Source organism: Chiroxiphia lanceolata, chromosome 4 (assembly GCF_009829145.1).
Source record: "Chiroxiphia lanceolata isolate bChiLan1 chromosome 4, bChiLan1.pri, whole genome shotgun sequence".
In the NCBI taxonomy this organism is placed as follows: domain Eukaryota; kingdom Metazoa; phylum Chordata; class Aves; order Passeriformes; family Pipridae; genus Chiroxiphia; species Chiroxiphia lanceolata.
The window spans coordinates 24,421,148-24,446,038 of record NC_045640.1 but is presented as its reverse complement, the minus strand read 5'-3'; the positions used below and the strand labels follow the sequence as shown (position 1 = coordinate 24,446,038).

General features: G+C 38.0%; 1 protein-coding gene across 2 annotated transcripts in view; it reads right to left on the bottom strand.

Moving 5' to 3' along the window:
• UBE2K (ubiquitin conjugating enzyme E2 K) overlaps positions 1-24,794 on the bottom strand; it is a 46,110-nt gene extending 21,316 nt beyond the window's left edge. The window contains exons 1-3 of one of the 2 annotated variants that reach the window (XM_032685856.1): positions 24,620-24,787; positions 6,743-6,836; positions 1,476-1,534 (exon numbers count right to left, since the gene is read on the bottom strand). In XM_032685856.1, the coding sequence (XP_032541747.1) occupies positions 1,476-1,534; positions 6,743-6,836; positions 24,620-24,682 (216 nt within the window). In that variant the 5' untranslated portion in view covers positions 24,683-24,787. Of the gene's footprint in view, positions 1-1,475; positions 1,535-6,742; positions 6,837-24,619 lie in introns of both variants that reach the window. The other variant, XM_032685857.1, reaches the window with a different exon arrangement.
• Positions 24,795-24,891: the final 97 nt, after the last annotated feature.

Sequence of the window (24,891 nt, the reverse complement as noted above, 5' to 3'; positions counted from 1 at the left end):
ACAGCATTTACTCTTAAAAGTCTTGGAACCTAAAGCTGTTCTCTGAAAGGATATATATGCCTTTGGAAATTCCTCCCTTCACATTCTTCAAACCCCTGATTTCAAGGTTGCACTTTAACTGCCTTCTAGTGACTTTGACCTGTCGCTGTTTCTCATCTCTACCTCCTCACCCCAAACTCCTGACAAACATTTTATGTATATGGCACAATCTTTCAACTTTTGCCTCTGACCTGCAAGCAAATCAGTGAAAAGAACATGTTAATTGTCAGGCACTACAGCAGAAGACTGAACATACAGGGCTGCATAAAATAAGTGCAATCCTGGTGTATAAATAGGCAAGACCATAACAGTTCTGCTTTCCAGGACAGAAATAAGCGATCATGTCAGCTGAGCCACTTATTAACTACCTCAACTCTCTAAATCACTTGCAAAATGTAAAAGCAATGTAAATACTAGGCAATTTCTCACAGTGAATGACAGCTAACAATGGCTGTCAAAGCATACACTGAACAAGCTAAAGAAATCTTTCAGATGAAAGGCAGGGCAAAAATGCCTCCAATTCAAGACTCCAGACTCCAGAATAAGCAGTACTGTGGTACAGTGCATAGAATTTCTAACAGCTGCCTATGAACTCCAGAAATGGAGACCACTAAGCCCTAAAGCAGCAATTAAATCATGGTCCATAGACTCATCTTTCAGTGTCTGCAACCTGTTTTAGCTCTCCTTATTTTATATTCACACCAGAATACATGCAGATGAAAGAGCTGAGACCTACAGCTTAATTTCATTCATCTTAATTTCATTAAGATTTTTTGTGTCTTTTGCTCCAGCCTCAAGGAATTAATTCAAAGGACCTGGCACCTCTCTTCCTCCTCTTCCCCAGCTCTTTCCCAGTACTACATATCAGGATGAAAATAATCAGGATCTAGGACATGTTCTTAGTTCAAAGACATCTTTCAGACAAACAGAAAACCTATCAAGAGGTTGAGTCAGCAACTTAGGAGTCTGCTGATTAATAAGAAGCCACTGAAGATAGGACTATTACTAGAAACTTGGTAGGTTACATTCAAGACTCTTAAGTCTAACTTATGGAGTCCAAGAAATTAAAAGAATCAATTTCTTCAACAATGCTTAAGGGGATGGAAGACAGCTGTGCTCTCTACAATCATGTAAACTATCTGAAAACTGTATTTATCTTGCCAAAAAGATACTACATTAGGATAAATAATAAGACACAAGCTTCTCCCTAGAATTTTGCCAGTTTGAACTGCAAATCAGAATAATCAGAGTGTACTTCTGATTGGATACAGCTATGCCTCCTGCATTAGTGCCACCTAAAGACAACAGTTTCAATGCCTGTGTAGAGGAAAATTAAAAAAAAAAAAAAAAGGAAGAGACTCCACATGCAACCAAGTAAATAAGGACACTCAAACTTGCTAGCCAAATTGTATTATTCAAAAACGTGTCTGCAGTACCTTAGGGGGATTAAACGGATATGTTTCTGGAATTTTTATCTCTAGTTGATACCTTCCACCTGGAAAAGACAAGAACAAGTTAGAAATTAAACCACAAGAACATTACTGAAGCTTAGTCTTTCATGACAATAAAGCTTATACTTCTAAATGAACAGGTTTTCAAGTAATTCCAATTTACCAGGAAGTGTTAGTTAGAAGATACATTTAAATTTTGTATCATTCATCAATAAATACACAAAATCAAACCAATAAAGCTGTATTTGCTTATGCAAATCAGAATCTATAGTTCTTAGGTATATTTAATGTGCACATAGTCATTTCCAATCTTGTAATTTCCATGCTTTATTTTAGTAGAATATACCAAAACATGAATCAAACATCCCCCAAACAGATAAAAAAATAGGGCACAGGAACATTTAGGCTGAACATGGGATATTACATTATCTTGACTCTGTTCTGATACCCCATGTCAATAAATTTTCTTCAAATTACACAACTGAAATTAACTATGTCATTTTAAACGTTCTGGAACTCAAGTACATTCAAATAAAGTCTTTAAGAAAAGCTCTCACCCTTTGTGGAAAAAAAAAATTAAAGGAGGCATGAATGTAATTTTCATTATGTTCTACATTACTGCTTGAAGTAGTTACTTCTATTCCAATTCTGCAAACACTTTGACACAGCAGTACTTAGAATATACTTTGCAGGACTACAGCATGCAATAAATGAGCTTGGCAGACAGAACCCCCTCCTACTGCCCAGTTTTAAACATTTCTATTTTTCTGTCCCTGTTACGTCTGTTTATTTAAATTATAGTTCTGTTGACATTCAAGTTCACTATCAATCCTTATGTCTTCTGGAGCAATCTCAAACTATCTCTGCCTGCCCAGTGAAGGCCATTTGCCAGGCAGCAGTTCAATGACAAAAAGAACAGGGTATAACAAAACATACACGCTGATCTGAACATTTAGCTTTTATAAAAACTGAAAGCATTTCTCCTCATTTGCGATTTTTTCCTCATCCTGTTGTTGCTCTTTCTGAAAGAAACCTTTTCCCTCCTTCAGTAAACTTTGTTACAATTTATAAATTTCCTTGAATTAAAGCTGAAGTATCTGCAACCTATTTTCTTTGAGATTTCAAGAGTGATTTACTCTGCAAATCACTCTATACAAAACCAGCTCCCAAATAGCCACAATACAGGCAGCAAGATACACATACAGGGAAAAAAACCCTCAAAGTAATACTCTCAACAGTTATAGTCTATGGCATTGTTTTATCTGTGCCAAAATGCACATTAGTAGCTACTAACACCTCTCACTTTCAAAATGTATTTCAGTCTAATACACTCCTCCTGAAACTGATTAATATCAGTTTGATATTTTACACTACAGTCTACAGCTGTTTATTCTCACTTAACACTACAATAACTTGAGAAGTTCTAACAGAAAATACAATAGAAGAAAGGCCAATATTTCCAAAATTATAATAGCCAACGTCTAAGTTGATAGCTTGTCTACTTACAGGACAGCACAAGCAAAATAGTTTTGAAGACACATACATCAACAACAAACCTTAAGTTTGGTTTCCCTTTTCTCTGAATTGAAGTATAATTCAATTACAATTACAAAAACAATTACACTGTGCCTAGATTACAAAAATTCATCAATCCCTCTATGATTTTACTGCCACACCATTTTGTGAGGTAACATTAAATCTATCCTTAGGTATTACCATTTCTTCTGCTTACCACAGGGTATTACAGTCTAACAGACTATTCAGCTACCAATACTTTGCACCTGGAATGCACAAGTCCTAAAGATTTTAAAACTGCTGGACTAATGAGCTGGTGGTATTATTTACACAGTATTGTTGTGCAATGAAGTTTGCAGTTTAAAATATAGGCTTGAAGACTTAAACTGAACAAATCTGGATTTAATTTCCCTAATACTACATTCAAAATGCAAGTGAATAACTTCTGCATGCCAATATTTTTGCAATTTTTTTTAAAGGAGTATGCACATGTACGGCTTTTCTGCAGCTATTTAATGCCTGCGATTGAATTAAACAGTAATGGCAGAATATTCCTTCTGTAGTCCTACTGGAGCAGGTCTCACAATAGAGTTGGAGCAATGTTTAGCTATTTTCCTTGAAGAAATACCCTATTATAAATTTTGCACTTACTCTGGCTCACATGCAAGCTTGGCTTGAAATTCATACCATTGTTACAAAGGCTTTAAAAACAAACAAACAAAAAAAACCTGCCAAAACCCCAACCTATCTTTTGAAAAGCTCTTGAATCAAGTAAAACCCAGCAGCCATTAATCTAGGCTTAGTCTTTCAAAGGTCCTCTCTCCAAAGACATATGTTTTAACGTGGGAGGTAAACATGTTTCAATGAAAGTTATGTCTTGCAATATTCCCATGATTATCAATATGAGTTGACACTATTACCAGGAAAATAAAAGCTGTCAATTTTGCCAACAATAGATGGAATTCTTCCTCTCAGTCATTCTTAACTAATGTCCCAACATAACCTATAACAGAATTTTGCAGCAGCAGTTTGTTTTCAGATACCTCACCAATTATGGTCAACAACAAACACTACTGTTCTCTCACTTCACAATGGTTCTAGAAATCCCTCCTGTATCACAGAACTGTCGGACCTGAACTACTGCATTAATTAGTTGTTCTTCATAAAGCACTTCTTGCTGTGTCACTGTTCAGACTACAGATGACAAGAGATCAGTCTGTAATTATGCAGCATGCATTACTGCATTAGTCATAAAATGTAGACTACACACACTGGCATGCCCTTTCATAATTACATAAGGGAATAAATGCATATAACTATATTACAGAAATATTAACATTCCGAAGTAAATTACTCAAGTGTCAGGAAACACCAGAAACTGGGCTGGTGGTAACCTTCATTTTGCTCCTTGATATGCCCTCTAGATTAAAGTAAGCATACAATCACATTATGTTTCCATGAGATCCCTGCCATAATCAGAATACAAAATAAGTTTAGCCCCCCAAAAGGGACATTTACTATAACCCCATAATGAAGTGTACTCAAAGGTATGTAAGTATGCGTACATCAACAACCTCTGTGCTAAACACATATTGCTGAGTTTCATTAGCAGGATATGCTGAATATGTGAATACACAGTGCTCAGCTTTTGAAATTCTGGTCTACCTGAATCATTCAGCATCACACAGAACCTAGTTCTGCTAATAGGCATTTAAATCTTTTTTTACCCTCTTCATGAACTGCTATATCATTTTTCACCTCAGTGACATATGAATACATCTTTTCTTTCAAATAACTCTCAATGCAATCTCCAGAAAAGGCCCATTTTATAAGCCAAGGTAATACTAACCTGGAGAGGGAAAAAAAATGGAAAGCCATAACAAACCAGCTCACTTGAGAAGGATTAATTCTGTCTGAATGGAAAACAAACACCCAAATGCCCCAAAACAACACCCTTCTACCACCATTCAGATGTTTCCTAGTATCCAATTCTTTAATTTTGCAATAACTTAACATCTGTATATAAGACTTGGTTTTACAAGACAAACCATATTGTTGCAAAACAGCAATTATACTATAGCCTAAAGAATGATTCACTTCCAAATAGGTCACCAGCACTACTCTGTATTTCAGGTGAACAGCATGGTTCTCGTTTTAAATTGAAGATCCATGTTACAAACAGAAGAAATTATCTTCTTTCCAGATATTATCTTCTGTCAACTACACATCAGCAGCTGATGAGATGAAGACACATGGGGAAAAGGAGGGAGAGGGGAAAACCACCATTAGTTGCTAAACTGCTGAGGAACTCTTGGAATCAATTTCTGCAGGGCAGCACCCCTACCATTACAGATGCTTCTACTTTCCTACTCTTTTCCAGGCTCATTTCCCTTTTCCTCATCTTCTGACACCTTCTACCCCTGCCCAATATTCTTCCATGGCAACTTCTGTTAGGCTGTTTCCTCATTCTTTATCTGTCCTGGGCCTCAAAGGTAGAGGAGGGGTGGGTGGCACTGGGGAGACTCTCCCTGTGCTCAAGCCCAATGCTGCTGCACCAGCTCCCAGCCCAGAGAAACAATCACAAAGGATGTTCTCCTTAGGGAAGACATAACAACCAGATTTTCATCAGTAGCCACTCATGCTCTCGAGTGCATATACATCCATACCTACAAAAAAATTTCAGGTATTTTCACCACCTGATGAGAATTTACTTGTCAAAATAATGACAAACAGCACATTTCTGGTCTCAGGAGAATACTAAAGTCCCACTCTTAACTCAAAGGCATGGAGGAACTACAGCAGCTGAAAAACTTGTAAATTGTTTTAAATTCCAACCAAATAATGTATTTGCCTGTAACATTCCTTTCAACTTTTTTTGTTCAAAGTTCAAATTCAAATCAAAGTAGATACCTGGCATGACCTATCTGAGTAAAACAAGATTTTAAAGTTATCCAAAAGTTTAAGGATTTTTACTTTATTTTTTAGTTATCATCAAGGAACTTTAAATAGAAGGTGTGTCTGCCAGCTCCATATATATTACAGGCAAAGTTTACAAGTACCAGCATCATTGAGTAATTTTGTATCTCTGACAAAGCTGCATTAGCTCCTTTTAAAGCTTCTTTATGGAAGTTACCTTGCTTTTCACAGACCGGAAGAGGTGCACAATTACTGATACCAGCTTTAATAAACAAGAAAGTCAATAAGGTAATTTTTGAAGACAGCTAAAGAGATGAAGTCCTACTACAGAGTCCCCCACTTCAGTATAAATTAAGTATTGAGACCCATGAATGCCCAAGATTAATCCCAAATTTAACTTGCAATGACATCTCTGCTTGAGATAGGCAAAATGCAAAATTTGTGAATGATCACCACATCACAGAAATACATGTACAGTCTGAAGCTCAGTTTCTGGATGCTTGATGCTTAAGAAGCTTAAACTGTCGAGACAGTAAACAAACAACTAAAAGGCAGAATTATACCAATTACACTGCACAGCTTATACCTGTAAATTAATCTTTGATATGGAATAGCCTATCCTACTGTTGAACAGATCTCTCTTCAGGCAACACAGAAGCTGAACTGAAATACTTTTAAAGCTTAAAATCTGTTTAAAAAATCAGACTATTTTAAAACATGTATCTCTATATTTTATGCTGTAAATTAATTTCACAAACAAAGTATCTCAAGACACATGATTTGAAGTGCACAATAATTGCATACACAAAAGCATTACTTGCCTTCATATGGTGTATCCGGAGGTCCTGCTATTTCTCCTCTTAATTCTGTAAAATTTTCATCTACAAGATCTACTTTAATTTGATTTTTGCTGGTCTTAAAAATAAACAGAGAAACAAAGAATCATAAGTAAGCATTTGACATACAGATTTCCCCCAAAATATGGTATTTAAAATTTTCAGTAGTTTAAAATAAGTAAGCATTTAAAAATATAGTAACCTAAAGTTAATAGCTATCTTCCAGCTAAAATTTTACTTCATTAAAAACAGACTACTTGTGAAGCATTACCATAATATTATTTATACTATCACTAGAATATGCAAAGCAATCCAGCAATATAATATCCCAAATTATATTTTTAATTTGACTACATTTTAAAAAGACCATGATCTTTCAAATCGGCTATTAATTCTACATATCTTAAACTATAAATTTAAATTGACCAAATTACATATTAGTTTTTTTTCTTGTTTAGACCAATTTAATTAGTAAGAGACGTGTTTGTCACTTTCAGTGGAATAAGGAAAGACTTCCCCAAATGGAGTGGTATTTTTAACAATACAATGATCTAAACAAAATAGTGTAGTCTTGCTTAAGATCATGTTTATCTTTAACATTTAGGCGTAAGGTACAATGTATTTATACATTTGAATTTCATTGTCACCTCCTCAACATTTTCACACCCCGTATCAACTTGCCTACAAAATAAAAACACTATACTTTGATATTGAAGAAAACATATGTTTTCCAGAAATGGATTCTCAGAAGTGTTCAGCCAGAGCTACTCATTCCACTGCATTTGCTTTCCAGGTCCAGAGAGCAGTGTTAGTGAAATTCATACAAATCTTCCAGCCAGTATGTTTTTGGGGGGGGGGGTTGCAAAGCAAAATCTCCTTCTAGAAAGATGTACCATCAGTAATTACAGGTTTTTCAATTCTGCTACTTCTGCATACTGTGTTCACTGACTGCAATACAGATTTCTTGAATCCTGTGTTATTTTTTTCAAGAATTCTTAGCATCTTCTCAGGTCTTTTAAAATTGTTCCAACTTGTTCTACACCAAAAAGCCCTGTGCAGCTGTGCTTCTCTTCGCCCTCAGAGTAAACCTGGTTGCTGCCAGCTATTAGAGAAGAGCTAAGTCAGAGAAAGTTGATGGCTGCCATCAACTGATTCTTGCATCTATCACAGATGAGAATTCACTGGACAACAGTTGGGAAATTGCCTCTGTTTCCTTTCTGCAAGTGTGCTATAGACTCAGCTCCCCCCAAACAAAGAGAGTGCTCTTCTGACCAGATATGCTCACAGACATAACTAAAAATCAAAGATTAGGTAAAAATTTCACCATGCAAAAAATCCTAATTAAAGGTTTCACTAAATTAATCCAATGGTGAATTGGGAGCTTTTGACATCCGTAGTTACATACATTTGTCTTTAGAACTTGGGTAAAACCCCTTCAACCCACACAAATGAGGCAGCACCTGCAGCCCTCTCCAACAGCCAGGAACTGTAACAAACCTACTCTCTGAATCCAAACTCACATGGCATATGCTTCTTGCAAGCTTTCCAACATCCCTTCTAATTTTTTTGCTCTCACTATTCCAACTGGCAGCTCATCCTACCACCTCACAATTTTTGAAAACTTTCTATAGTACCATTAGGTAAAGTTACAATCTATTTACACCCGCTTGTGACAGCATTGTTTCCCAGCTCCAACAAGTTTCTTTGTATCACTACTATTTATTCCCCTTGCAAAATATGTTATTTATACTGATTTTTCAGCCTTAAGTTTGCCTCTAAACAAGCTGAAATTTTAATCTCAGGCTGATTTTTTAAAAATTTCTCCACTCTATGTCCCATGATCATCTAACCAGCCCTCCACAAACTAACTGAAGTCCCAGAATCTGTGCCACAAGCACCCTGTTGAACTCACTGAAAATACATCACAACCAGCATAACCTAAGAAAGATCAAATCTGCCTTTTTACATGGCAGCCCGACACGAGGCTCAGATCAAGTGACAAGAGTCTCAGCAAGGACTCCTGCCTAAGTTTTTGTCCTCTCCAGTGGTCGCACTGTTCTTTCACACAGGGACTGCCCCCGTGCATGACCTCTTCATTCACAAAGCAGCACATTGGTTTAAATAACCAATACAGTTAATAAGTCACCAGAACTATCTGCACGGGTACTGCAGTCACTCTGTCCTCAACAGAGGTTCTGCTGCTCCCCCTCTGCCAACTAGTAAGCTGTCAACATCACCTGGCAAGCTCCACACTGACAGCAGGAGTTCTTGTTCTTTGCAAGTAACTTTCCATTTCGAGGACTGTAGCAATAGCAAATGGGATGAATTTCAATGATACGATCTATGGTTAATCCATGCTGCAGCTTGCTCCACTTTCTACTGTAATTCTGGTTTTCTTCAGTGTCCTGCACACTGTTGTAGTAGCCTAGATATTTGCCTTCATATTCAATTTCAATTAGTACCACACTAACTGTTTTTCACAACAAATCATTCCCAACTCAATAAATTTGTTAAAAAGCAACCAAACACACCCCCTGTTGCTAAGCTCAATTTACTTCAAGAGTCAGTGATCCTGGTTCCCCCCTTTGAGATGACTGCTTTTATTACTACAGCTGTAGCTGTCTCCATACCTTTATTTCTTTTGCACAGAACCTTAAGGAAAAACAGCAGGCTATATTACACTGTTCCAGTGCAAGGATTAATTTAATTTTGCATTCATACTTAAATGCTACCATGCCCTTCATATAACACATTAATTTTTTATTTACATAGCTGAAGATCCTTTTTTCATGTTATTCTGATACTTTTCAATGTCCAGCTCAGCTTGACCTTGACAATTACTGCTTTATCCTTCACCCCTGGAGAAACAGTACCGAAGTGATCGTTAATCAAATTAAATCTGGAATGCTGTCCTATAATATTTCCCTTTAATGAGTATCATGTAGAATAAAATTACTTAATTTAAGCAGTTCTAACAGAATAAATCCCTGGCCTCCACACCTACCAACAGCAGAGTTCTTCAAAAGTTCTCTGACAGCAATGATCTTCACAAAGAATTTATGAATCAACTTGTGATCTCACGTCCCAAGTTGATTTTCCAGAAGCAGTTCTACAAAGACCTCATTATACTTTCATACCAAGTCTAAAACAGTATCACCTCCTGTTAATTCAGTAACAATTTAGTGACTAAATCATTGGGCTAGCAATTCCTGAAATATTAGCCATGCCATTACTAGTGGCATTTATTTCCACAATTTCAAAGTTAAATTCTGTAACAATACAACACCCAAACATCCATCAGCAAAATCCTTTTCTAGAAGTCTATGAGTCCAACACTATTAGAATTTCCCTTCACAACACCTGAAAATTATTTTGATTAAGTCTGACCAAAAGAAAAAAAAAAAAAAAACCAAAGCAACTCCAAACAAAACAAACAAAAAACCTCCAACACACAGAGAAAGGAGCATTGATGCAACATACTATATAATGTATGATGCCATTCCCTCATTTTTTTTCTTCATATTCTAGATGGATTATGCATAGTCCTTTTTTCTTTTTAAATGCATCCCCTACTTCACACTAAGGTTCTAGTCAAAAGATTTGTTGTCTTGTAGACCAACCCAACTGCTGAGATTCTTTCTGCACTGCTATAGGTAGTCATGCTTAACCACTTTTATTCTGCCTTGTGGAAACTAAACTCAAGCACAGAGATTAAACTAAAAGCATGATGCAGACAACTTGAGGAAGATTCACAATATGCGCTTTCATCCATTATAAAAGCCTTATCTCTAAAAAGAAACTCAGAGGAATCAATTCCTCATGAAGCATCATTCTGTGAGCATCTTCCAAAGTTTGGACGCTCATCACATTTACCACAGTAGCCACTGATCAATAATATCTTGACTTGTCTTCACCTGCCTCCTCTTAAAAGATAAATCCAGAATTACACTGTAGTTTTATATTTGAGTATCTTCCTAGTACAGAACACACAACCCACTCCAGTAGAAACTTTAAAGAGTAAGTTCTGCCACTGTGAAGACTTCATCACACACGTCTTCACTTCTACTAAAATCCTTTTCGAGAGCAGCTCTGCACCCTACTCTCACCAGACAACAGGCTCTTCTGTTCTCTTTATTCACCATAGTCTACAAGCCTCAACAAGGAGCCCCCCATTTGAGGGCCTGTCTTCTTTCTGCGGTTAATCCAACCTTTTTCCTGAGCCTTCCACACCATCTCTTTCTCTGTTCTCCAACCTGCCTTTAAAAAACTCTTTCACTGATAGTTATTCACGGCCTATTATCCTCTACTTGTCCAGTACCTCTACTCTTAAAAACCCAAAGTTTTCCTTCATATAAGATAAAAGACAAAACCATTACATATCAACACCACAGGAGCACATTAAGACAAGATATTTAAAACTGCATTGTTCTAAACTTTTATTTCCCCACATGCAAAATACAATTTACTATATTTATTAAAAGCAAAAGAAAATTATATATTCAAAGTTTCATCTTGAGATAAGTCTACTTCTTGAAGACTGAAGGTAGAGGAAATTACTTTTTTTAGAAGTAGGAATTACAAGTGCATCAGAATTCTTTATGCTTTCTAAGAAAGTCTCCAAATTCTTCAGTTATTTTGATAAAGAGACTACCACAGAGTTAACCTCAAGTAATCAGCATAAAAATGCCTATTATCAGTGCTGGCAATGTACAGGTAGATACTGGTAGGTTGAACTAAAAATGCAGGAATAAGTAGTTTTTAATTAATTTTTTTTTTAATTACATGGCCAGCAATTTTGACATCTATGTTGAACCCTCTTGACTGGAAAGAAAAAAAACCCAAACCCGAAATAAATCCCTTACATTTCCATGTCAGCCATGGCTACCAAACATTATAAACTTAACACTGGATGATGATGACATACAAAATAGTTTTGACTGAGGTTGTCCTAGAACCAATTAGCTCTACTTACTCCCTCCATGACAATACCTTAACATTAGACCTTTAACCCTTGTATAATAAAATTACTCTAAAGAAATGTAAATACATCCATTAGCAAACATGCTATGTTTTCAACTATTGGGGTCAGAACAAAAAAAGGAAAAGAAACTATGTTATTAGCAGTATTAGTAACTTCAGTTCAGCACATTAGTTAAAAATAATAAAGTAGTGTCAAACTGAATTATTATTTGCATGTTCTATCTATCTCACCCTACATATTGAGAAACCATGTGTAAAATTTGTATCAAATGTCTTGGGTATAACAGCCAAGATGGCAAATAAGGACTCATAAAAACAAAAAACAACGTGCACACACACACATGCACACAAAACCACCTTAAACAGACTTATATTTGGAATTTTAAACTCAGTGGTTACTTCTGAATTACTGTGTATAAAAGAAACCAAACACAAAAAATCACAAAACCCCACTATTCCGTATAGCAGTCTGTGATTTTACTGGTCCTATAAAACATGATTTTGCTCCATCTTGAGGGGAACATACTCTATACTGGAACAACTACTTCTATTTTCTCTTAATTTACTTTGTTTTTATAGAAAAGAACTAACAGAAAACTCTAGAAACATATGTATGTATGAATATATATGAATAAAACAAAACCAGACTAGAAAAAACCTAACCTGAAAAGACACATATATAAGTGATAAATTACGTGTATAGATAAACAAGTCTAATTGCAATAAATGCAGCTAAGTATTAAAACTCTCTAATCATTTAGGGTTTTAAAACCAGCAGCTTACACATTAATGAAGAGTTTTAAGAAAGTAATAAAAATGTTAAAGAATGCACATGCAAAAATTTCAGCAAGGATTAAGGAAAAATTTGAAAAATTTCTCTGGAATTTTCTCAACCAAGGACAAAGTCCAGTGGCTAGTGACGCAGATTGTGCATTTAAAACAAAACATTTTCTATCACTGATTGTTTCCCTAATCACAGCAACAAAATAAAATAACTTCTTTATCTTTCAGGATAGGATTTTTAAATTATTGTTTGATTCTTCTACGAGGTAAATTGGCAATAACCACTTTTTAACCTATCTAAAATCTAGTAAAAATTTAGTTACTTCTTTAATACAGACACAACTTACAGAAGTGAAGTACTTTTGAACATCTAAACATTTTATACTGACATTATAAGGTTCAATATTTAACAGGACAATTTAAGTAAGAAAACCTTCACTCTATGCTGAAGCCACACTAGAAACATTAACTTATGGTAACTATATATACAGCAACTTCAAATTACTAGTGTCTTATAAAATTCTTCTTACCCTCCTCCCTATTTTATATTCTACCACAACAATCTTACTCTGCACCAAAATCTGGCACGAACATATCTCAAGAGACTTACAGAAAAAGATCAGCTGATTGACTATCACAATGAAATCCACAACGCTATTCTAGTGAAAGGCTGCAAGTACTCTGAGTCAATGCGCTGGGCAAAAGACTCCAATCTTTCAGTAGCCGTTCACTCCATTAAACAATTATTTAAATTAATAACTTAAAAACCAAAACCAAGTTCATTCTTATCCTATTTCCCAACACCTTGCAAATCTGTGGATAATTCAGAGGAATTTTGGTTTGCAATAAATGCCCCATTATTTTCTTATGTCCTTTGGCTAAGGTTCCGTGACCTTTCTCAACTCAGTCCAAATGATTCCGCTCTCCCCCCTTCACTGATATGCCAGACAGGAACATTCCTAACAAAAGCTCACCTCTTAAACTGCCCTCTAAGAAGTCAACTACCAGCCTCTCCTCTCATATCCTCGGGCATCACTTCTTTTCAAACCAACACAGTCTCCCTTTTTAACCCCTTTGCTACCGCAGAGTAGCTCAGAGTAAGTACATTGCATCCGCTTGTTCACTCTTATGCATGAAATGGGAAAACAGCAAAAAGGCAGGAGGTATCACTCTACTAGGAAGCAAACTGCAGCACACTGTCCTGCAGCAGAATGGTAAATTCAACTTAAAAAAAAAAAGTTTTATATTTCTGCTGCTGCCCTCCTCAAAGAACTATCAAAGAGAGAGGGAGTAGTTCAATACCACCGAAGTGTTCCTTCAGACTCACTCCAGTTTAAAAGCCAGAACAGAGTGCATCTCAGTGCATCTCCAGAGCCTGAGGTTGTTATTATTAAGACGAGAAGCAAAAATGTCACATAATTACCAGAGGGCTACGAAGTCTATGAGCTGCACTATCAGCTGAGATCAGCAGATCACATTTGCATTCTCAGAGAGAGCTCCTGCTGACCTTCAAAGCACAGAGCAATGCTATGGTGAAACAACCCAATGCTGGGGCAGGGCAAGGAGAAGAGAGGAAACGCTTCTGTCTAAAGCACATTGAAGAGCAGTCTTCCTAGATAAGAAAAGGTCAATACCAAGAAATGCACTTTTATTAAAATCCTCCCATGTTCTTTGAACATACGAACAACTTCAGTCATGGAAGTTCTTCCTCATTTTACATTCTATTTCATCCCACTGTATCAACACATATTTTCTAGAATTATGCCTGTTTCAGTAAAAGTGACATTATTTTTGCATATTATTTTTTTCATTTACTGATCAAAATACTATGTTACTAATAAGTAACTTGTATTTTAATGTATCTAAGGAGCTACAAGATGAATATTGTGTGAGTTCTGTATTACTGGAAATTAGTTTGCAATTTTCATATTTATCACAATTTTACTTATTAAATCCATCTTGTTAAAACATTTTATTAAATAATCTTATCAAAAGATTAAATCTGTACCAAACTTTAAACTCTGTATTATTACATGTTTACATACAAGGACAATACTGAGGGATATTCTTTTCCTGTCAGGAATACATCTCAAATATTCACCTTAAATATTAAAATCTCAAATATTAAAAACATCTTCATTTTGCTAGAGTTTGACCTGGAAAATCACCAAGTTCTAGTTAAACTTTTATTTTAGGTAGCTAAATATCTATTCTTGCTAATGTTCAGCTGTTAAAACATCACACTACCAAAAAAACTTAAGAGACTGTACTTCCACAGCACCAGTCTGACAGTGGCCAAGATCCTACTTTCCTTCTGGTCATGGCAGAACTAATGCAAAGGAGGGGATAAGATTTTGTGTAAGCATTCATACACCTGCACAGCAAAAATCTGAAGTAAAACTATATCATCAAGACAGTTCTTTCATTTTAAACCAAACCCTGATTTGATTCACCATGAACAACACAAGTAAGAGAAGGAGCACAAAAGCGGGAAGAGGAGATGAGGCTGCAAGAGGAATGTGACACTGCTTCTTGGCACTGCCTTAGAACAACTTAAAAGAATTTTGAAACTTCAGCTCCAGTGTCTGTCTAAACTATTTCTGACAAAATCACTGCGTCAGTCACGGACACCCAGAGGTGTAAGCGACACAGCTCTCCTGGCATAAGCCCTAAGTGCAGTTACACAATCCCTGCTTGTCTCACTAAGGGATGGGGTGGTTAAACTGATAAGCTGGGCCATGATAGTCATGTAAGTATCTGCAGCGTTACTCCAGCACAGGAGTGTAAGGGCTCCTGCACAGCACAGGCTTTGTCCGGCTATGCAAGATATTTACAGCACCTCGGAGCACTAACCACGGGCAGGAGTTGTTCAAACCTGACCTGAGCACCACTGAGATACTCGACATCAGAGCAGGCACAGCGGGAAGGACTCCTGCAGTAATCCCCTGCAGGAAAGCCTAAATGAATAAGCAAAATGGGTTTTTCTTATCTTTTTATGCACGATTCTGTTTTTGATGCAGAACAACTGAAAAACCCTGAAGATAAAGGTGCTTTAAGAATCATTTTGAGCCATACTTCAAATTAGTCATTTTATAAGCATACAAAGCCATTTGATGCAGACTCTTGCAGTCAATTCTGTATGTCTACCCTACTTAGGTTGTGAGCAATTCTACACATAAAGGAATCACAGGATTCAGCTCATTTTAAATTGATTATGCTAATTCACTCACAGCCCCAGAGCTTGAAGACTTGTGAAAGCAGCTCAGAATAGTTCTTCTGTACTAACCTTCCACATGGACACCCTTATTCCAAAGTGGAAGAGCTTAGCTAAACACCATGAAGGCTCTAAGAGGCTTCCAGAAAGGAGGCAAATACAACACAGCTACCATAATTTCCATTCCTATATGCTACCTCATTTCATAATAGCCTCCTGTACTTTAACACATCCTAACATAGCAAAGTCTTAAAAATACTTTCTCACAGTTTATTTTCAGCTAAAAATAAAACATGGTAAATATTCAGCTTGAACTAAACTACCTGTTTAAGTAAAACATAGACTAATGTATTTGTGGGTTTGGGTTTTTTCCTCCCTTCATAAAACACTCTATAGGCTTTTTTTAGGATCTGAAGGCACATCACTTTAAACCTATCTTTTTTACACTAACTACTAGACTTATACAAATCATTAGTCTTTCCTTTCCCGATGACCTGTTTGTCTTACTGGCTATTAATGAATACAAATTATGAAATAATGAACTTCAATTAGTTTCCTATGTGTTTTGTGACAACAAAGGGAGACAGGACACCTCTATTACCATTCCAACAGAAGAATGATACACAGTATGAGCCCAGCTCTCTCAGACATCAGCATAGCCAAACTGGAGTCACACTGTAGGACTGACTTTTACGGTGTCCAATAAAGCATAAGCACCAAATGAAGCTTCTTCTATAGCCAGGGATACTCACAACATCTGCCTCCTGTGCAGACACTTTGAAGACTAGACAGGAGCAATCCATGGCCTTAGCACAATTCTGTTACAATACACCAGACTAACAGATACAGATCTGGTCCTCAAACAAGATTATTTTTGCTGCTCACAGAGGTAACTTATTTATTATACAGACTCTATTTTATTAAATACTCACGGCAAGCATATTCAAGTACTCTGAATTCAAATATTAAAAATACTAACACCAATACAATCCAAAGGGAAAATGCTAGGTAAGTCAAGAGTGTAAAAGTGGACTACATCCAACTCAGAATATTTTGTGATTCTGTGAAACATCCCTAAAGTGCCATATAGAATATTTGTCAACATTCCTACTCTTTGCCATAAAAGAACTTACTCGGTTACTTTTCTTAACTTAATTGCATCAAAGTTTTACCCAGTTTGTCGAAGACAAAAAAGATAGCCTGATAAAGTTTAACCAAAAGTATTTTCTCAATTTAATACCAGCAGCAATTATTAGTGTAAAGTGATAGAGGACAGTAATGACAATAATCCTTATTAGGATTATGAAACAAGCTAGAACCATTTAACAGGTGAATAATTTAAGAACTACACTAAGTACCTGCACTAGTTTAAAGCAAACTAAAGACCACTGGACAACTCATGACTGGATTGTTAACCAGCGCTGTCTTACAGTTTATACTTATACAAATTTACTATGACAAAATGTTAATTTTTTTTAAGATTTCATACTAAGTAAAGTGAACTAACCTTAAGACTTGTACAATTCTTTCCTATTAAAGCTAAACTCCTGGAAACAAGTACAGAAGAATGAATGGAAGATTGGAATTGTTAAAGGGTTGGCTAACTCCTAGCATCCTTTTAGGTCCACAGAGTTGTGGTCAGATGGTACCATCACCAGCTCCAGTCTAACTCCTAATCCTAAACTGAGTAACCCACTCCTGTAACCAGGGACTGCTCTCTTTCCTCAGGTTTTTAAGAGATTACCAAAGATAACCAAATGAGCCTGACTCCAGTGGAGACCAAGTTGTTTTTTTTCTGTTTTCCACTTACTCCCCAAATCTTGAGGGTTCTGCCTGATATGCAGACCACTCACTAGAAAACTGGACTCAACTGGATACACATTAACACAAAAAAATGCCACCAACTGAACAGAGGAATAAGCAGTGGATCTTGCCTTCCCTGCACTATTCCCACTACCAATACTTGGCTGACTCATGGGTCTGGGTCAAATGATCACTAACATTGTTTGTTAAGTATTTTTAATCACAGATTTAAGTAATATTCATAATACTAGTACTGATGAGTATCTACACAATACTGATCCTAAAAGTGCAATGGTATTATAATCACATAACTTGAAAAAGAGCTACACGGTTCAGGTAGAGAGGTGTTAAACTACAAATAAATTAGTAATTCAGGAAGAGCACCTCAGAAGCAAGAGTTTTCTTAACATTTCCCAGTAAATGCATTTTGCAAATGCATTCTTCAGTTACCAAAAAAGTGGCTTATGGCCAAACTCGTTTAATGACAAAGAATTACAGATTCATTCTCCATTATTTTCCAGCACAAACTGGAAAATATAACCCAACACATCATAGACAGAATTAAGAAAACCAAAGATGCACAGTAATGGCATTTTACCATGCTTTTTATACAATTAGAGGAAACAGGTCCAAACCTTGTCTTGCCTAAAATCATAGGCATGGTTTGAAAAACACAGTAGACAAAATTATTTTTGGCAATGTAATAAAGATCTCACAAACAACTATTTTAAAGTTAAGATAATCTTCTCATTTCAGAGAAATGAAGCTTAAAGAAGCAGTACAGATCTCATAATTGCTCTAACATTAGGGTTCCTAACCAGAACTTGTTCAACATAAAAACCCCGACAGCTTTGCATCTCCCAGCTTTGCATCTATCCAGCCTCCGATTTGAAAAGGAAGAGCATTCATTATTGTCTGACAATAGTGAAAACTTCTGAACTAAAAAGAAACAGCCTACGTTAAAATTCAATTTATTTACAGGGGAAAGGTATACTAGATGTGGTGACAGAGTTGGAACCTGTGTTTCTCTCACAAACATAAAAAACCCCAGTAATTTAAAAACAAACTCATACTAGAAATACAGAATAATGTAGGGAGAGGCACCTGGGTGGCCTCTAGTCCTTATTTCCGCTCAAAACAGGTCCAGTGAGAGCAAGTTGCTCAAGAACCTGCTGAGTTTTGAACACCTCCAAAGGAGAGAAATTCTGAAATCTCACCGGTGAATCTGTTTAAACGTTTGGCTACTATCATTGTAATTTTCTTCCCCAGTGTCTAGTCAGAATTTCCCAGCTTGTGTCTGTTGCCTCTCATCATATCCCTGTGCACTTTCGAGACAAGTCTGGCTCTTCTCAAGAGCCTCTCATCAGGTATTTTTGAATAATAGGAAGATGTCCCTTTGAACAGTTCTCAACTCTTTCACCCTCTTCTCACACATCTTGTGCTCTACTCCCTTAACCACATTGATGGTGTTCTGCTGGGCTCACTTCAGTATATATCAACATCCTACCCTAGAAAGCCCAAAACTGGATACAGTACACCACATATAGTCTCATAAGCACAGAACAGAGGTGAAAAATCATTTCTCACAACCCACTGACTACATTCTTGCTAATGTAACCCAGTATGTGCAGGGCTTTCTTTGCCACAAGAGCACTGCTGAATCCTGTTCAACTTGATGCCCATTAGGTCATGAAGTTCTTTTCCTGCTTTGTTTCCAGTCAGTCCCCAAGCTGTATGTACTGATGCATGGAGCTACCTCCTCCCAGGTGGAGGACTTGGTACCTACCTCAGCTGAACTTCAAAAGGTTCCTGTCAGCACATTAATTTCTCCAGCCTACTAAGATCCCTTTACATAGCAGTCTCGTGCTCCAATGTGCTGACACTCTCCCCCACACATCTTTTTAATCATATGCAAGCCTTTTGAGAGACTGAAGAGAGACTGATACCAATATAATAACAATAGTTTAAAAGTTCTTATCTTTACACCTCTTTTTACCTTTATGCCTTTTAATTAACTAAGCACACTTTAACTTTATTCACACAAACAGTTTTTCTGGTTTTGGCTGGGATAGAGCTAATTTTCTTCCTAATAATTGGTACAAGGCTGTGTTTTGGATTAAGTATGAGAATAATGTTGATAACACAGATGTTTTAGTTGTTGCTGGGTAGTGCTTACTTTAAGTCAAGGACTTACCAGTTTCCCGTACTCTGCCAGCGAGGAGGTGCAAAAGAAGTTTGGAGGGAGCATGGCCAGGACAGCTGACCTGAACTGACCTGACCTGACTGGCCAAAGGTATATTCCCTACCACAGAATGTCACACTCAGTATATGAACTCGGGGGGTTGGCCAGGAGGTTGGCTGGTTGCTGCTCAAGGATGGGCTGGGCATAGGGGAGCAAGAGGTGAGCAATCGCACTGTGCATCCCCTGTCTTTCCCTGGTTTTATTCCTCTCTCTCTTTTTGTAATCTCCCTTTTCATTACTATTACTAAAATTTGTTACTTTATTTCAATCATTAAACTTTTTTTATCTCAACACATGGGTTTTACCTTTTTCCAGTTCTCCTTCCCGTTCCATTGTGGGGAGTGGGGTGTCCAATCAGCAGCTGCACGATACCCAGTTGCCCACTGGGATTAAACCCTGACAACAATTCCACTGCACTCACTAAACCTCTACTGACTTCAATGTGACTATTCTTACACACCAAAAGTTAAGCACATGTATCAGCATAAAATGGATCCTATTTAAAACATGGTTCAGGAACCAGAATAGAAGACATCTCATTCTTATATATCTGCGTTGATTCTACATGATAAATAGGAGGAAAACCAAGCATCCTTCTATTAGCATTAAAGCACAAATGCTACTAAAAGTTTCCATCTTAGTGAATTCAGTATCTATCACCCAAGACTGCCCAAATATAAACAAACCAAAGTAATGGAGTTTTTCTGAGCCTGAAGATTAAGTACTTGCTTTTCCAAAATGCAAGAAAATTTCAGAGATGCCACTTAGTATCTCACTATAAACTGACATAAATCACAAGATTGCTACAGGCAATGATAAAAGGCAACACCAGAGCCACTCAATAGGTCTTTAAAAGTCTAAGAAGGGATACAGTGTGGTAGACTACTATTACTGCTCCTGTAAATCACGAAAACACATAGCAGACTCCAAAACAAATATCCACTTCCTTCTTGGAAATTAGGTACTTCAAATTTTTGTCATTAACCTACTGTCTCTGCTTGAATGCTACTTTGATTTCAACCAAGTTACAAATGTCACCTGCTACTTCACATATCTGTTCATGCAGATATTCGTATTGCATAACCGCAGCTGAGTTTCATTTGTTCAAAGCTCTACCTGGGTTTACCTCCCATAAACGTCTGCCTCTTCACATCTCTAAGAGGAGAACACTTCACATATACCAGCATCTCTCTTCTTGCTAGGAGGAAGCTATGCTTCCCAGTGTGTTACCTTCAGGATCAGAGTAGAGGTTTCACTGTAAAAGGTGTCAATTAGCTCTGACTTACAGATGGTTAGAAAATACCTTACATTTTCATGTGATAAAAGAAAGTGGATGGCCAATTAAACATTGAATCCTTCAATGCTAGCACAGTATAATTTTTTAGAAGTGTAACACTGATGCTCTATTAAAATATGAAAATGAGCCACACATAATGTTTAACATACCTGATCAACTACAACACGTCTCAGCATCAGTCTTTAAGTGACCACAAGATTTTTCAACATGTCTGGCATTTAATAATGACTAGAATTTCCTCTCATAAGACAGCTGCTTATAAACAGAGAGCAGGTAAGGATCTGGCTACCTACTGCAGCATTCCAGTAACTCTATTTTAAAATAATACCAGCTAACCTTCACCAAAACCGTTTACTACTTACTAAAAGTGGGATACTATTCTTCCACCTATTTTTTGGTTTCTCCATCATGCTGTAGCTTCATACTTCTGTTGCAAACACATTTTGTGGCTTTTGAATTTCAGCCCATAAAAAAGGTAACAGATTAATGAAACAACAGAAAAAGAGATTAAGGTGAACAACTGACCTCTTGCCTAGACTAGGACCATGATCTCATTTAATGTACTGTCTACTCATTTTAGAGTTTTAATACAAGTTTAGCATAATACAGTATAGTACACATATTTAACCAGTCAAGTTACTTCCTAGACTAACTTAACAGCTTCATCTTCGTTAGAGATGCACAGTACCTCATCTACCTCAGAACTGTAAAGGTTTCTTCGCACACAAAAAGTAAAAAGTGTTATTCAAACCATACCTTGGAGAGCATCCCTGACAAAGAAATTGTTGCTGGTTTTATCTATTTAATTCAAATATTTAAGAGATGCAAAGTTGCAAGGATGTCTCTTAAATACACAATACACTACTTACTAAGTTAATGTGTAGGGTTTATGATAAAATAGAAATAATAAAGCTCAGGTGTGAAAAGACTTAAAATGCCTTTACAAAATACTCAAGAAGCCCCAAAATCAACTTAAAAAAAAATTAAACATCCTTCATCTCTTTCCTGTAAACCAAAGAGCAAGATAATATTCCATATTTTAGTGATTTCCCAGAAATGACATTTGACTCAAGGAAACAAAGTGCTAAGTAATATGAAAAGTATATGTAGTCCTATGAGTAGTGAGGATTCATAGATCTTTATCCATAGCAAGGATAAACACTATGGATAAATATCTTCATCGATATTTAGAAGTGGAATTTAGTGCTTACAATACATACTTCAAATGCAGAATGAATTAACTGCCATCCAGCTGCTCCCTGTTAAAAACATTTCTAGTTCCACCACTCTATTTCAGCTGAAAGGCGAGTACTGGAATAAGACAGAGAACAAACTTCCTTGTACTTTTTCCCAGTGTGCCTGCCCCCTCCCCCAGGCATTTGTGCTCCTCCTGCATCTAGAAGGAAACGGGGGAGGGGGCTGCTCTTCATGTTCAAGTGTAACTCAAAGCATTAGATCAAGAATAATTTAAGTACAGGTAACATGAGCCACTTTGCCTTCAGAGAGGGACTTAAAAACTTCTAAATAACAAATTTAGCATGACCATTTAACAAAAACTTTTCTTTTTCTTTTTTAAAGAAATAAAGTCTAATAATAATTTGAGTACATAGAAAGAAAACCTTCTTTTGTTCTTTTGCGATTTGTAGTATTTAGTTGGACTTTTATTCACTATCTCACTCCATGTATTTTCACATTCAGTGAAAAGTGATACTGACACCATAGTTTGACTGCCTTGGAATGTACAAATGTTCACAAAAAACATTTGCTTGCAACTTTGATAACCATTGAGTAATGCTGAAATTTTGCATTCAAGGCAGGGGAGCTAGTATACTCTGTAAACAGCAGTTTTATACATACTGCTACATCAGTGTAACACTCATGTGTAGCTCACTAGTGGCAGAAAAAAAGAAATATCAGTCTTCTGTATCATAATTTTCAAATTCCATAAATTGAGTTTCATAAGAATTATGGTCTTATTTCCGGAAGCTTTAAGCAGCTTAAGGGCTATTTTATAGTAGAATTCATTTCCAAAATTCAGTACTAGGCCCTTCAATGCACAGACTAAACAAACAGGAATAATGAAAAATGCACACACTAGATGCAACCTTTACAGTAAGAAAATTTAGCATGGACCTCCCCCAAAACCTATTTCAGTTAAGGCTTCTTTTTTTTTCTACATAAACCAAAAAAAAAAAAAAAAAGGGTCTTGAAGCCTGTACACAGCACTTCCAAATAGAGACTTCTTTGTTTCCACAGTATCAGCTGGTTATATGGGGTACGAGGTCTAGATCTAGCTTTGGTATAAAGGTATCCACCTAGAAATTTCTCTTAGTCTACATGCAATTCTGTATTTGCAGTCCAATAGCTTGGCAAAATCAGCCTGGGCTCTGAAGGCAGCTGTAAAACAAGGTCCTTACATTTTTCTAGGTGCTAGTTCAAGCTGCATAGCAACAATGCTGTTAGCACACAATTTAAAAGCACATCAGCTACTGCTACCCTAACATGTTTTCCTTAAGCCATTAGTACCTTTCAAAAATTATCCTCCCAATTTTTCCTCTGTGAATACATCCAGATTTCTAAAACACCATCTTTAAGAGTTACATATTCACATTAATATTTCACAAGCATCTAACCTGCAACATCATCCCAAGTAGGACAATGACGACACAACCACTAAAACCTATCTGGCTGACGTCCACCAACTCAGACACAGACACAGCAAAAGCTGTATTGATATAACACTGCAAACACTGCTATATATCCCCCCAGACTGATCCGAACTTCTCTCCTGTCGCCCTGAAGGTAGTCAGCCTCTCTTCCTGACCACCAAATACCTCCGAACACACTGTTCAGGAAACGAGGTAACGTGACTGCAATGAAAGAGGCTTTAAAAGCATCAATCTGAAGGTGAGTAAACCTGCAGTGGGATAAAAGAAGTTCTGTATACAGGCAAGCTAAATAAATGGGTTTTTAATGGCAACCGTTCAGAAAAACCCCAAACATTAAACCCGTCCCCCGCAGCCTCTGGTACTGGCGGGCCAGAGGAGTCAGCTGAAGGGTGAGGGAGATGCGAGGGGTCACGTACCCCCACCTCGCCCTCACCAATCCACCTCATCCATCCATCCATCCATCCCTCCGCTCCCGGCCCTGCCGGCGGCGCGCAGGCGGACGCGGGAGGGCGCGTGCCGGGGGTCCCCGCAGGCCGGGCCGGCCCCGCCCCGTGGCTCTGGCCTGGCAGCGCTCCCGGGCACCGGCCGCCGGGAGCCCTCGCTGGGGGCCGGCCCGCCCGGCCTCCTCGGGCCCCGCCGCCGCGCTTCCTACGGCCCCCTCCACCGGCTCCCAACGGCCAGCGGGCCCCGTCTCCCCGGGAATCGCCATTCCCCTCCCCGAGGCCGCGGGACGGACCCACCCCCGGCGCGGGGAGGTGGGGCCGGGAGGGGAGCGGGGTCCCCGCGCAGGCCGGCGGGGCGCCCGCACCGTCCCCCGCTGCCCACGCTCACACGGGGGAGGGTGGCGGCAGCGCGCAGGGGGAGAGGTTCTGACCTCCTCGCTCTTCAGCACCTCCTTGAACTCCCGCTTGATCCTCTGCACCGCGATGTTGGCCATCTCCGCAGCGGGCACCCCCTCGCCGCCCCTCCGCGCCGGGCCCAGCGAGCTCCGCCGTCGCTCCGCTGGAGAACTCCCGGCCCCACCAAAATGGCGCCCGCGCCGAGCATGCGCGGTGGGGCCGTCGCTGCTCCTCAGGAGGGGCCGCGGGAGCGCGGCCGGAGCGGCACCGGGGCCGGGGCCCGGTGGTGCTGGCGAGGCGGCTGCGC